The sequence below is a fragment of the Bombyx mandarina genome, chromosome 05, assembly GCF_030267445.1.
Source record: "Bombyx mandarina strain Sakado chromosome 05, ASM3026744v2".
NCBI classification, from domain to species: domain Eukaryota; kingdom Metazoa; phylum Arthropoda; class Insecta; order Lepidoptera; family Bombycidae; genus Bombyx; species Bombyx mandarina.
Window position 1 is genome coordinate 9,529,019 of NC_143212.1, and position 16,104 is coordinate 9,545,122.

General features: G+C 37.0%; 1 protein-coding gene across 1 annotated transcript in view; it reads right to left on the minus strand.

The window, feature by feature from the left end:
- Positions 1 to 16,104, minus strand: part of L (zinc finger protein Lobe) — an 84,549-nt gene that overhangs the window by 54,706 nt on the left and 13,739 nt on the right. Inside the window, exons 2-4 of the mRNA XM_089727653.1 lie at positions 12,111 to 12,257; positions 9,669 to 9,737; positions 1,366 to 1,410 (exon numbers count right to left, since the gene is read on the minus strand). Of these exons, the coding sequence (XP_089583779.1) occupies positions 1,366 to 1,410; positions 9,669 to 9,737; positions 12,111 to 12,257 (261 nt within the window). The remainder of the gene's footprint in view (positions 1 to 1,365; positions 1,411 to 9,668; positions 9,738 to 12,110; positions 12,258 to 16,104) is intronic.

The following is a 16,104-nucleotide window of genomic DNA, read 5'->3' on the forward strand; positions in this document are numbered from 1 at the left end:
ACTTCCACATTTCCTATCAAGGCTTCTCATCGTCTCCGTTTTTAGATGTGTAGTAGTGAATAATTCTATCGAGGGTGAGTCAGAGATAATAATTAGCAAATGCAGGTAAGATTTTGTGTACATTATAATCCGTGGCTGAGTTTTAGATCACTATTCGTGTAAACATCATTGTTTTAACAAGATCGAAATAGTATTTTTAATTTTAGATCTCATCTTCCAACTTTACAGTTTCCCAAGCTTTTAAATGAATTCTAGAATATATATACCAACATATTCTAAAATAAGAAGTTTAAGTAGATTAAACCACTTTTAGGTACAAAAAGGATTAATGTTGTCTAATGAAAGGCTGTTTAGTAACATTTTCGTTATATTTCACTTTTAACTCCTTTATTAGTAAGAGCGGTTATGTTACAATTTAATAAAAAAATGTAGGTAGGTAAATAGTTCAGTAGCTTTTTATACGTTTTCCAACCGATTTATCTTTGTTTAGTAGCTATTGACGCTCTTAATTGTTATCAATTTCAAAGATTAAAAAAAAAATTACATGGTATTTTGGCACCTTTACAAGAAAATATAATATCAAATATGAAACAAAAGGGAAAAATATGTAATATATAAAAGGGTATATTTTTGGGCATAAACAAATCAACGAGCTCACGGCCCAGCTCGTATGTAGTGGTTACCGATGCCCACAGTGAAGTGAAATTCATTCCTGAACACCAATTAAAAATGGTTGGAACTAATAGTACTTGCCTGCGTGGTTTGAACACCGGTATAGTTACATTGCTGGATACAAGTACACCTGTTTTTTTCCTTTTAGATCACAACGATTATAGGAACCTGAGTCTTGAAGTGATTTTGGTCGAATTTCAATCACTTGACGAACACTACTATGAATGTAGTTGGGTAATACATATGTATAAAAATGTTTTTAACAATACAAAAGGTGAAAGTCATCGCTTTGCTATAAGTTTATAATATGTATGGGCTGCTATAGGATTTTTATGAGTTAAATTCCATAGGAGCACCACCATGGGACGCGTAGTCCGCATTCCAGAAACTGCGTATCACTCGTCGCCGGTTTAGTGCCGCCGAGAGGGAAACTACGATTTCTCTACGCGAGAATATCTGCTCCTCAACTTTATGTTCATTTTATCTTTTCGACTGTATTGCGAAACTGGGACTTGGGCAAAGGCCCTCCAGGGCTGCGTTAGAGCCGCGGCCAGCCGTCACCACTCCACCTTATAACTTTTTCACACTCTGTACTATCTAATATTAATATAGAGCTGCTACGGCTGCCATGCTTCCAAAACCGTTCCTTCGAATTTCGTGTAAACTCATTCTAAGGTTTAAAGTTGTACTCACCTGAGTCGTAGCTGTCCATACTTTCTGATTTAATATCGACCAAATCTACGAACAAACAAAAAAAAGTGTTTAATAATTAAAAGGTTAAGACCAATTTCTTTATTTCCATCGTACTAAATAAAAACAGATATAAATTTAAATACAATTTACGAGATATTTAATATTCTCTATCTATTACATTATCTATCTATTACATATTTAATACGAATTTACGAGATTTATAATCTGACGAAGCGTGTTGCGAATAATAATGTACTTTTAGGTTATTAAAATAATATTTTGTGTAAATGTTTGGAAAAAAAAGTTACAATAAAACACTTGTATGTTCTTTAAGCAATAACAAAGATTTACGAGATAAAGATAAAGAGCCGTATTTATTTTGAGACACATAACTAGTATTTTAAGTTTGCTATAAATAAATTTGAATTTAGATGTCTTTCGTGGATGGATCTAACTTTAAAATATACAGTTAAGTTGTACGGAGCCCTATGCCGCCTGAGGCGGGGTCGCGTCACCGCCGCCGGACTGCGGTCGAGAGCTCTAATCCACTTGCGAACGTCGTCGCCAGATACCCCATCGAGATACTTTCGTCCTGTTTTAAATTCCAATTCGAATAGGTGATCCACTTTAAACTTGTAGTCTAATTTGGTAGTTGCGCACTGTCGGATATTTCGTTGGAGAAAACCTTTTCCATTAACGCGTTGTGTCTGTAACGTCAATATAAATTCCGTATAAGTAGGATATTATATGGACGAACAATTTATATGACTAACAATAATATTAAACCTGTGCACAGTAAAGAACGAAAAACCACAACAACAAATGATTTTTAAAATTCAATAAATCCACTCATTAATTTTCAAAAATATAATAAACTAAGATTTAAATAAGAATCTCCCCCACTCAGCTTATGATTGTAAAGATTTTGATGCGAAATATCAGGAGATGTGCCCAGTGCGTGGCCTAATGGGTATGATAATCGATGCTCTCTTAACGAACATATTGTAATAAATACCAATAATAAATAAAAAGTTAGACTAAACCCTGTTCAATACCGACTTCCGAGATGAAAGAATACTCGTAATATCAACGATCCAAGTCAGTCGTGAACATGCGCTGTGGGATTTGAACCCCGAAATAGTCGCATCGATACGAATAGACCAGGCGCCTTATCCTTCAGGCCACGACGACTTAAATTTATTATGACATTCCTCAAGTCGAATCCTATGCTCGGACCACAACCACAAATTATAAGTGATCTGAAAGTACATCTTAGACTCAGTCACAAGAATTTTGACCATGGAACTCATCCTGTGTTTGTTACACGTTTATTTAAATTTTAAATATATAAACTTTATCTTTGTCAGAATCAGCATTTTATTATTAAAGGTAATTTAATCGCCCTAAGTAAAAAAAACAAAGGATATCGTTTTTATTAGACTAGATGAATGAGCAAGCGCATGACCCACTGGGTGTTGAGTATTTACAGAGTCCATATTCATTACAACCCACCATGCGATATGATATCGAAATCCCAATCTCATTTTGTAACAGATATCCCAACCTTCAAACCGGATCGATTGATTCAGGGAATAGATAGAATGATGGTACCTTCCCGTGGGGAACCACAATATGCCCATCCACCAGTAATTACGTAAATAGGTGAGGGGCATTATTTCTATTGTACGGTGTTATTCCTTTGTCATGGCATGTATTAGTGATCACGTCCTATGAAAATATTTACTCACAATAATCTGTACCCGCCTGCCTGTAGATTTTAAACCAAGTATAATTGCATCGCTCGATACGATTCTACCGGCTTTTTTATTTTTTAAGCTACTATAATAATAATAATTGTGGTAAAAAAAATGAAATTTCGAACAAATTAGGTTGCTCCTTTCTAGTGTAGTGTTGCTATGGGCTATGTAAATATTGTTGCTATGGGCTTTCCCGACTTTTGGATGCCAACGCAAGATGTCAAGTAATGTTAGGTGTTTTTTTTTGTTTTTTAGTGTTACTTCGGGTTTGAACGTAGGTAAATAAATTGTGGCTTATTAAAGTACTTATGAAAGTGCACAGCTATAGGAAAATGAAAAAAAAAGAAACGATGAAGGTGACTTCTGGGGAATTTTCAAAAAGTACACTAAGCTCTTAATAAATTCCCACCGGCTAACTGAGAGTTTATTTCATTTTCTCATAACTAATTTAATTGAATTCCATCAATTTCACTATTAATACAATAAGACCTTCGACCTTTCTTACAAAAGAGTTCTCTTTGTCTGTCCAAGTAACGAATCAAAAAACTGTCTGGGCTCCGTAAACTTCCCAATAGCAATTGACCTACTCATCTATAGGAATAAAAACTGAAACATATGATTGAAACCTCGACCACGTTGGTAAACTGGCAAGTTTTATCTACTTACCCATTGTGTACTTATAATATCACCGCATATTCGACAAAGATTATCCGACAAAGATCACAACTACGGAAATTCGAATCAATTTCAATCTTCATACAACAATTACATCCACACCGTCAGCCAACGATTCAGCAATGAAAACACTGTGTAAATACTTATCTTCATAAAGACTTTGCAATATCTTAAAATGGGCATTGTCTGTGGAATCTGGTAATCGCTTAAAGTCAAGAGGATCGTGCGCTCATGCCCATCATTACCCATCTCAATTCTTTCGTGCAAAAAATATAATGTTTTCAAGCCACTTTGTACAAACAAACATTACCGTGATTACGATTTAAAGTTTTACACTTTACAAATCTCGATTCAGAATACAGTATTCCAGAATTATGAGAGAATATAAGTACGTATCAGTGAGAAGAGTGCTTGAAAGATATTAAATACGTCCCAGCGGAGTGGGCGCGACCGGGCGGGCTGGCGCTAAGGCTGACGGTAGATTTCCCGCGGGAGCACGTTAATTTTCTGCCGCCTTGAGCATACTGCCCTCCGGGGGCACGCTACCTTTCGCGTAGCCATTCAAACTGAAGGTGTTGTTCCGGTAACGCCGCGGACTGATGCCAATATGCCTCTCTAGAGGAAAGTTTTTCTCGTAGAAGCGAATAAATGTTACAAAGCGCGTACCTCGGCTCTGTAACGTGTTCTCTTTGGACTTTTCTAGTTGCTTCTAATTTTCAAAATTATAATTATTACCTTAGTAAAAAATAAACTACTTTTACGTTTGTTTGGTGATAGAGTAAATACATATAAGCTTTCTATGTCCATTAATCCATAACATGAATCCCGCCATCTTAATAAATAAGATAGATATCTCTTTTGCACTGGTACACAAACTGAAACATAAGATTAATCCGAAGCATTCCAAACACAAATACGTTAATTAGTGTTATTCATGGAAGCTTGCACCACACCATTTAATTGAGAGGTGCGAATCATTCTAATGCCCAAAAAACGCCTCTTTCTTTAATAATTAAAATCAAACTAAAAAACCTTCGTATGGCCTATTCTATTCCATTAATAAAAATTGTATATTATGGTGTAGCAGTTCCAATGGTGTCTTATAATGCAATAGCAATCATTTCTAGTATTACCAACATGTGTAGCATGTAAGTAATAGCGCAACTTTAGACTACACAATAAAAGTTATCTGAGCACCGAATTAATACATTCTACTAAGAGCGACCTTACATGAGTTGGATTCACGAGCAATATTTGGATGCTTAGAATAGAAACGCTCCCAAAATATCACTAATAAAATAATTGGGTACATTTTAATCAAACAGTCGTATAATCTAAACTTTCTAAATTAAATGAATGAAAAAAGCCGTTTCTATACTATTTTCTATTCTATATATATTGTGGCAGGGTAGTGGTGTAAGTTTATATATATTTTTTTAATGCCCTTGTAGGCAGACGAACATACGGCCCACCTGATGGTGAGTGGTTAGCGTCGCCCGTGGACTTCAGCAATGCCAAGGGCAGAGCCAAGCCGCTGCCTACCTAAGTACTCGTAATGTAAGATCGCACGGATTGGTACTGTCAAATCTCCAAACTAATTGAACTAAGATCAAATGTCGGAATGTGGGCGGACGCACCCACGTTGACATTATATATTAATATTAATCGTCAAGTCACACACGGTCATCTAGCCCCGAACTAGGATTCGCTGTACTGCGGGTACCAGAGACTGATATATATATATGTATAGGTTTAAATATATACATATATAGATTTTAAAGAGCAAACAGCACGGTAACGGTTTTAAACAGCACAGTAGGCAGCGGCTTGGCTCTGCTTCTGGCATTGCTGAAGTCCACGAGCAACGGTAACCACTCACCATCAGGTGGACCGTATGCTCGTCTGCCTACAAGGGCAATAAAAAAACCAGTTCAGCAAACGAACGTTTGCTCGATGTGGAAATCGAACCTACGATCCTCGGACCAATAGTCAGGGGAGCTAACTAATGCACCACGGAATCAGTCAGTCGCGTTATGACATCTATAATCCCCGTTTGACACTAGGAACAGCAAAATTCATCCATACATAAAGTAGTACAGTAGCATCAATCTTTAAATTGAACTAAATAGCTAGCTTCAAAATAAACACGCAAATGTGTGTGCATAGTTAGACTGGAAGCGTAGCTAAGCTCGTGTATAGCAATCAGTTTGTCTGCCCCTAGAGAACGTATTAATCACGGTCATATCCCGCCCGACCGTGCTACGAACCAACTATAATACAACTAAGTAACGCGAATTAAACAAGAAATACTTCAAAAATATTAAATATCATTTAATTCGAACCACTTCACATATTCCTTAACGTAAAGTAACTTTAAATTAATACAAAAAGAAATAAAATTAACAACTTCTAAAACTCTTTAAAGAGTTAATTGATGGAAATATCAAAATTCTGGGTCAAATGTAAAATGATGTAAGTTCTTAAAAAATAGATACAATGTTGTGATAATATAAACGCTGGATTTCGCTGTTGAACAATGAAAACTTTGCATAAGCATAGCATAACATAAGTACGTCAAGTAAACGAGTATAGCTGTACAATGATGTCTTAGGTAGATGTGTGCGCGCGGGTCGAGAATCCTCAAGGGACGGAAGGAAGTGTGGCCGGAGCGATGCCACCTGGGACCTCGACGGTGGGGGGATTGAACGTACATTAGACAAGTAACAGACACAGACGATGGAAGATTTCGGGCACCAACACCGAATAAAATAAACCAACACCGTTTGTTTTATTGCAGCGTGAATTAAAATCTAATCCCGGGCGTAAACTGCGTACACTTTCAGTAATTAAACATTAAAACAGCGGTGGCCTCAGGTCGTGGGTCATCCCTAGCGACTACTGATAATATCTAAATGCCTAATGGCTGCTGGGCCTGTGACGAATGTATTGGCCCTGTCGCCCCCCGCGCCCGCCTGTTTCTCCACTATGTGATAATTCCAAACGCTGCGGCCGCGCCACCTGGGATCACACAGAGCCGGATTGCTTATTTTCAAATATTTTACAAAAAAATAATCACAAATTTCAGCGTATCAATCAATCAGCAAGCAATAATATCAAATTCTAAACTGAGCTGAACTCTAGTTCATCTAGTTTTATTCAGTTACAATTAGCAATGGGTATTACACCTAGCAATCAGTAAACAATAATATAAAATTATAAATTAAACTCTGGTTCTTCTAGTTTTACTCGGTTACAATTAGCAATGGATATTGCTCCTTGCAATCAGCAAGCAATAATATAAAATTTTAAATTAAACTTTAGTTTTTCTAGTGTTACTCAGTTACAATTAGCAATGGGTATTACTCCTAGCAATCAACAAGCAATAATGTAAAATTATAAACTGAACTCTATGTCTTCTAGTGTTGCTCAGTATTGTAATTAGCAACGGAAATTACTCCTTGATTCTCTGTTCAAATTGACATCGAATGTTAACTCGACTTGTAGAAGTTCGCTAACAATTTCGCATTGTTGACACAGCAACAACGAGGCATGCAGACCGGCGTGGTCGAGCACGCATTTCGGCGCCGCACGGAATTCCGAATGCACCCCCGACCCTCCATCGAACATTGGCATTTAATTAGCCACGTGCCTGTTTCCTGGCCATAGACGATCCGACGCCCGAGCAACATAGCTCGCATTGTTGACCGTCTAAGTTAACAAAATAACTTGCAAATGTTTAGCGTTATAGGATTGAGATAAGTATAACGAGGAACACGATCGATTATTATTCTGAAATTGATATTACTTGAGTTATGTAATCAAACTAAATTTTGTTTTTTTTTTCCAATTGTATAAGTAGAAATGAATATTTTGTGAAAAAAGCTGCGGTGAGTTCGGTCCCGTTGGTGACGTCCCACGGGAGCGAGCCCGCGCGCCCAACTTCAGGCTCAGCGGCATCGCGCCCCCGCTCTCCTCCCCCTTCGCCTCCGCAGAGAATACATTTACGCAACTCTCGTGTTGGCCTAACAACGCTCTGCGACAACGGCAAACATTCACTGGAAAAAATTACTCATTTTCCAATAGGTCTTTGTTCGAAACAAAGGTATCACAAAATCCATTGCTGAGTTAAAGTATATACTTTGTTCAAACTGAATACAGCCTATAATAATTTGAAACAATAAGTTACGTGTACAGTTAAAATTCGCGTTTTACTATTTTCCTACAACGTGTTTCTATATTTGATTTCAAGATGTTAAATTTTACGCTGCTGTAAAATTGAAATGTATGTGCATATACATGTACAGCACTACGGTTTTACATGTGTGTACTAATTAGGTAATCACGGAGGCTCTTCGTACGGTACACAAATTTTCGTTAGTACTATCGACAGTCCTCAATTCGGAAAATATTTACCGTCTATTTTAAAAACCTATGAATAATCAAACTTTATTAATTTTTACAGCATCGAAGTATACACAGTATCCAAAAGTTAAACTAACAAACAAATTCCAGTCATAAGATAAGCAGCCTGCAGTGGCTTGTAATCTACATGGACATAACCATGCCACCAATCTGTATGGCAATAGTAGCGTAAAGTCTGACGCTATGATTATTTCACAAATTACGTTAGACCGACCTTAGACCATGAGTCTGCTGCACGATCAAGTTACAAATCAAATATCCTTTGAAACCTTTTGCAGTTAAGGTTTATCGCCGCATACTTTATTTATTTTTGAAATTTCATTAATCAACCGCTAAAAACGGTTCAATTAACTTTACGAGCTCTATGCATAGTATGTAAAACATAGTTCATAGTTTTAGAATTTTGTATATATTAAAAAAAGAAAACTCATCTACTTTCGCGTCTTTGAGATCTCAAAAGATTTCATCCTTACGACGTAATATAAAATCTAAATTATCTGGGTGGCGTTAAATTAAAACATTAAGGTCACGAATCGTTCCGCCGCTCTAAAAACTTCTAAGCTATGAAAGATAAAATACAAGTACTGCAAGACGTCAGACATTTTATTTATAATCTCGGGTGCAGAATTGACTAAGAATTAGCATGTAAATATTTGAGGTCCAAGGAGGCCGGTTGAGATTTATCGCGAACGGCGGGAGATAAGCGAGGATAGGGTCGTAAAGCACCGGGCGGTTCACTGGCGACTCTCAGACTTCCAGCCGTTCACCGCACCACACCCTTTCGCCAAGTTGTAAAAAGAGCGTTAAACCGCAGTAAAAACGCATCACCCGCGTGTTCGATGTCTCCTCGTTATTTTAGTAGCCTACTTATGAATTTCAATGAAGATTTCGACGTAATGAGACCCGCTCCAGTTTCTTAGTCGCAGTGCTCCGTTATTTCAACATTATCAACTTTGAAGTTATATTACCTAAAGTAAATTATTCATTTGTGAGCGCAGATTAGACACTAAGATATACAGGGTGTCCCGCAACTACGTACCCTGTCAAACTTACGGGGGGTATAATGAAAATTCTGCTGTAGAAAGGTAAAAAAAACCTAATTTTTTTTCTTAGTATGTAAATTTAAAACTAACATTTTCTTAATAATTTTGGTTATTTAATGAGATTTCAGAAAACAGGTTTGAATGTTTTTAGAATATGCATTATTTTTTTACGCGTTTCAAAGACTTCACTGTAATCGGAACAAAATCATTTTTTTATTCTTCATTCAGTGTTTTTTTACTGATATATAGATGATAGAACTAATCATATTTAGATACCTTCTACAACATCGTCAAAGTGTGTACATACCTACGGACGATCCTGCATGGAAACAATGTATATAAAAGGGTATAATTAGTATTGTAACACGTATGTATTGTACACGTGTGACATTTTGAAATTTCTTACCAGGATCTTCGGTTTCACACTGCTCCGGTGTTCTAGCTTGACTTGCAGCCCCATCATCAGCATCAGAATCTAGGCAAAAGAGTTTACTAAAAATATGCTGTTACTTGAAATTCTTCTCAATATCTTTACTTATATATAATATTATATTATAAAGAGGAAAATTTTGTTTGTTTGTATTGAATGCCTCCGAAACTACTGAACTGGTTTGAAAAATTATTTCACTGTTTGGAAGCTACACTATACCCGAGTGACATAGGCTATAATCTTTTTTGAAAAAATTAGGGATCCTTACTAAAACTCAAATAATGTAATCCAAGGTGTAAAAAAATTACCTAAGATATTCTATAAATCGCGCGCCCTGCGAAAAGTATTGATGATAGAATAAAATAATGTGCTACGACTTTGTAGAGCACATTATTGTTTACAAAAAGTGTCACGATAGCATATATCTAACTATTATAGTTATGCTGCTATAAGTGTTTTTTTTTTTATTTAAAAAAATAAAACAACGTCAAATATCGTTGAAATTTTTGTTAAAATCCCGAGCGGAGCCGGAGCGGGCCGCTGGTATAAAATAAATTGGTATGGGTTTATAGCAAATAACCTATATGTCTAGTCTAGTAGGTAAAGACACAATGGCAAACATTCAATACTCAAAACTAATATTTGTCGAGAACACTATCGAGAATATGATCAAGGTTTGTCTTGTTACGACTCGCTATATTGAATAGCCATACAAATGTAATTGTTTGCACGAATGAAACTAATCATTCTTATATCTTTTATCTATTAACCTAATAATTATTTTGGCTTCGGTCACTTCGAATAACGCCATGATTCAAATTTATAACAAGCTTACACATTATTGAGAAATTATAAGGAGACTTCTCTTAAGGATTATCTTAACTTCGATTTGATATGCGATAATCGAAAGATTTGTACGATTTTAGTAATAAATGCAGAGGATTTCTGATATATATTATATTATGTGGGCATGAGGCCGTGAGTGTCGTGCATAGATATACACAAAACAATATTAATTTGTTTTTAACAACAGTTAAAGTCGATAAAGTAAGGCAATTTTTTTCATTGAAACACTTTACGTATGATTGGATTAAATTTTGATCAAAAATCATTGAGTCAAACCCGAGTGTACTAATTAGCATTTAATTTTGTTGTGTGTTATGAACCCGCTTTACTTGTTCAGTTAGGGATTTTATGTGAAGGTATTTTACGTGTAATGTAAACCATACGAAAATGTGTTAAATGAAAACGGAAAATCAATCTTTCGCAAATTCCATTGCGGATCATTCATTACACATACACACACACAAAAATAATAAAAACCCTTCGCGGTAACGACGACGTATCCGTCACCTGGGACCTCATATGAAGACGCGGCTGGAGTAAGACGATAATGTAAATGCATTGAATTCAAGAGTTTTTCCCTTCTCTCGGCTTAAAACAATCCTTACGAGAATACATTAGAGCGTACGACAGGGATGTTTTAACAGGCTGGAAAAACGCCTACTAAATAAAAGTATTATTTTAAATATTACATTTGTAATAAGTGATTCACATACTTCTTTTTATATTAGGTACAATAAGCAAACAAACCCATAACCCATCAGAGTTACACAACTAATATTTAGGCGATCTGTCGTCTTGCTTATACAATGATACCGCTACCAGAGCAGAGTTCGTCTATACCATCTAGAACCACTGCATTCATTCACAGTGTGTTTCAAAAGATCTTTTCTTTACGTACCATTCAGCTTTAGAATGAACTTCTCCTCTCTGTAATTCCTGAGCGATATGACATGTATTGAGCAGTAGGCAGCGACTTAGCTGTGCCCCTGGCATTGCTGATGTCCATGGGCGACCGTAACCACTCACTACCGGGAGGACGCATGCTCTTCTGTTACTAAAGGCATTAAGAAAAATTAGAACCTACCATGGCGTTAATATCGGTGTCCACCTTGAGACATTAGAACGCAGACATAATTGCTATTTCCGCCGTTCAAGCAATTAAGCGTTCCTCCGTTGCTCCAAGGCAGAGATAAACAAAAGGATGATAACCACACGCACGGGTTCGTAACAACATAAATACCTAACTAGTACATAAGGCTTTTCATGAAACGACAGTAAGACGAGCCAGACATCGGGTATTGTCATCGAGCGCATGGCACCCACTGCAGACACTTCGGTCGTGCGTCATTCGTTATCTCCAGCTTTGTGTCAGTGTCACGGCACCGCAGCGCACTTGTAATACGAACGTGCGAACTCGTATTTCACGTACATCAACTGCGTCGGACAGACACTTTGTTAAAGCGGCATCATTGGTTGCTGACTCCGTTCTGAATATGTACATCCAAACATCAACGAGCAATGCGTAGTTTTTAACCATGGTAATTAGAGTGAGTGATTAAAATTCAAGATTACCATCAATTGTTCCTTCATTTCGTTCTTGGTCTGCTTCATATTTCCTATTCGAAGTATCTTCTTCTGCTTTAGCAGGAAACTGATCAGTGTCCTTTTTTTGATCACCATCAACTGCTCGACCATCCTCACTCCACTCTTCTTCATCCGCTGAAAAATAAAACATTCTAATAAAAAAAATGTTTACTGGTGATAGGACGTCTTGTGAGTCCACACGGGTACTACTACCCTGCTTATTTCTGCCGTGAAGCAGTAATGCGTTTCAGTTTGAAGGGCGGGGCAGCCGTTGTACTATAAAAACTGAGAAGTTAGAACTCATATCTCAAGTTAGGTAGCGGCATTAACGTTGTAGATGGCTATGAGCTCCGGTAACCACTTTACACCAGGTGGGCCGTGAGCTCGTCCACCCAACTAAGCATTAAAAAAAAAATAAGTTGACGAAGCCTATACAGAATATTGAACAAACTAGTAGTCTAATGCGTAAATTACGTTTAAAACAATTTAAAAAACGTAGATATACGGCCCACTACATGAATAGCTAGATACTAATTTATTTTAGCCTCATTCATTCCAATTGGAAATTCCTGTTTTGTTTCAAAGGATTTTCACTCCAAAACTGTGTCCACGTCTTCAACTTTAACAAGAAACTATGTTTAATAGGTGTGCTCAGAACCCCTTACAGGCTGCTATCTACAATTATGATAATGTTATTGTTTTTCCACTTTCAGTAAATGGTCCGGCCGGTCATAATAGTAGCGGAATGTTATACTTGCCCATTTCACGCAAATCAGAATGAACGAGGATGAAAGTAAATCGCAATTTTGTCAAAATTCAACAATAATATTATAGGTAGCCCAAAAAGGGTAATATAGTAATTAAAATTACCTACTTTTAAGGTTATATCGCGGTTTTTATTCTAAATATAGTATTCCTGACCTTTTTTTTTCTATCTATCTGATAGCCTTTAGAGACTATTTCAGCTTCACCTTAGCGTGTAGGTGAGCTCTCAGGGTTCAAACCGGAAGTGTTGCTAACACTGGCCCTAGCAAGAGCAGTGCTTCGCAGAATCTACCACCGGATTTGTACGTAAAATAGTCTATCAAATGTTAAAGGTGTTCTCCTAGCCGTGACATTATTCCGTGGTTCTATCGTGGGAAATATAATTATTTAAACAAAGTAAGGACCTATTGTGTTCTCATGAACGATTTAAACCGGATTTTTTTTATTTTTATTGCTTAGATGGATGGACGAGCTCACAGCCCACCTGGCGTTAAGTGGTTACTGGAGCCCATAGACATCTACAACGTAAATGCGCCACCCACCTCGAGATATAAGTTCTAAGATCTCAGGTATAGTTACAACGGCTACCGCACCCTTCGAACCGAAACGCATTACTGCTTCACGGCGGAAATAGGCGGGGTGGTGGTACCTACCCGTGCGGACTCACAAGAGGTCCTACCACCAGTGATTACGCAAATTATAATTTTGCGGGTTTGATTTTTATTACACGATGTTATTCCTTCACCGTGGAAGTCAATTGTGAACATTTGTTGAGTACGTATTTCATTAGAAAAATTGGTACCCGCCTGCGGGATTCGAACACCGGTGCATCGCTTCAACACGAATGCACCGGACGTCTTATCCGTTAGGCCACAACGACTTCAAAAAACAAATTGTTGCTATTATTCAAAAAACAAACCTATAAATATTACCTTATAGTAAATAAATGTTGCTGAGTGTTTATTTCATTTATTACGCGAAAGCTATCAATCCACTAGGCTTAATTTCACTAATAAATTTAACAGTACACAAAACTTTGATACGCAAATCAAACGTACGTTGATATTTAAGTTTATTTTTTATAGCTTGCAGATAACGCCTAAACAGATTGGGTTTGTAGGAAATCCCGGGTAAATCTAGATTTACTTGAACTTCTAGCATTACCCCTTGAGTTTACATGAAAAAAAAAACAAGTGCTATTATGTAAATTGCATTCGTGCTAGCGTAAACTAATAAACCATATTATGTATTTTTAATAATATCAGATCAGTGTTTTTGGTAAAAAAAAAAACTATATTTGCATGAACGCATAGCTAAACAATAATAAAAAGCTACACAAAAATAACATGGACATAAACTTAACGAGTACAAGCATAGTGAATGCTAATTAGGATAATGTGCGCATCAACGCAGCGTGTAGACAGTTGCCACGAGGTGGATGCGCGTCCTTCGGGACATGAAATCACGGGCTCATCGAGGCCATACACAACTATTGAACGATGTGTTTAGTAAATTAAACGTAGGTATTATTAATATAATAATTACAGAGCCTAGTACAAAATTTGTTTACTTCTTTCGAAAACATTCCTGCTTGACTTTTGTTTCCAAATAAAATTCAAGAACAATCTATGAGGAATCTAAATTTAGGTACTAGTGAACTTAAGTTCATGGTATTCCAAACGTTTGCTTGAACTTTTAAATGAAATAAAATAGGTACTTTAGCACGGTTGTTTCGTTTTAATTTTAAAATTTTAACGATGACATTCTGTGTAGACTATATTTTTGGTAAAATGGCTGCCGCGACGCCGCTGTAGGTGGCTCACCCCGGTGGACGAATTTTGGACGAAATTTTCGTAATCATTCGTATCGTGAGTTGTGTTGACCCACCGAGCGGCAAACGATTGCGGTTTATCTACATACACCAGAGATTTCATATACACTGAATATAATCGAGTAATGTTAAGTCACACTATCTCGGTGGCGAATTGATAGCCATCACGCGAGATAGCGAAACACTCGAAACTTTCATCCAATAAATTTAATGCTGACCGTGCAGTATAGGCAGTAGTATAATCGTGTATAATTTATGGCACAGCCCTATTGAAACCACAATTACGGGAAATCAAATACCGGACACAAAAACAATTCAACACATTATTTATTTTAAAATTGGTTTTAAGCTCTGACGAACCAGAATCGAAGAATCGACCAATTTTTTAGATTTATTGGTGCGTACATCACTACATATTATCACGTAAACATACTAACAATGTGTGGGTGTGGATGGCGTGATTTAGGCACGTTGGGTGCCCCTATATGACACACCTACCAACAGTCTGGATAAAACCGCATAACAATAGCATTTTACAATTAGTTAATTACATTTATATTCTTTTGGCATAGAAGAACTTAAGCCTGCTACTGAACCATTGGATATCACTGCGCGATATAGCAATTATTCCATTTGTCTAACGGCAACACATTATAAATAAATTTGAAATAATTACTGTTGAAGAATTAGGGGAAAACATAGGAAGGAAAGATAAGTTGTTGATTTTGTTACTACACACAGATATTGTTAGCTGTAGCTCTTCGAGCCCGGACCGTGTTACTGTGTCTTTTATTTCTACTTGTATTCGACTATTATACCATGTAAATTGTATGTATTTCTGAACACTAGTTATTGACCTATCATCACCCCATCTCTTAATCTACCCGATGGGCGGCAGTGTTCTTGGCCAATGGCCAACGGTTATTCACTAGTGCAGGACCTATTGTGAGTTCACACAAGTAAGTACCATATTCCTGTCAAATTCGCCGCAAAAATCCATCATGCGTTTCGGTTTGAACTATGAGACACCCGTAATATATTACAATGAACATTTCGACTTCATGTCCCTGGGTGAATGGTGACATTCACGATGGTATATTTACGAGTTCATGTGACCACTTTAGATCAAGTAGGCCGTGAAGTCTTTAATCCATTTAGGTTATAATAACTATAAAAAAATCTTGGAGCAGAGAAAAAAAAGGGCACATCAACGAAATGAAAAAAACACACCGAAACACACGAACGCTTCGGGGAAGAAATAGGATGATGGTACCCTCCCGGGTGGACTTACAAGTAGAACTACTTTCATGGAATTAATTTCACGGGGCTCAAAGCGGGAGTGTTGCTAGCACTGTCCCAGGTAAGAGCAGTGCTTCGCAGAATCTA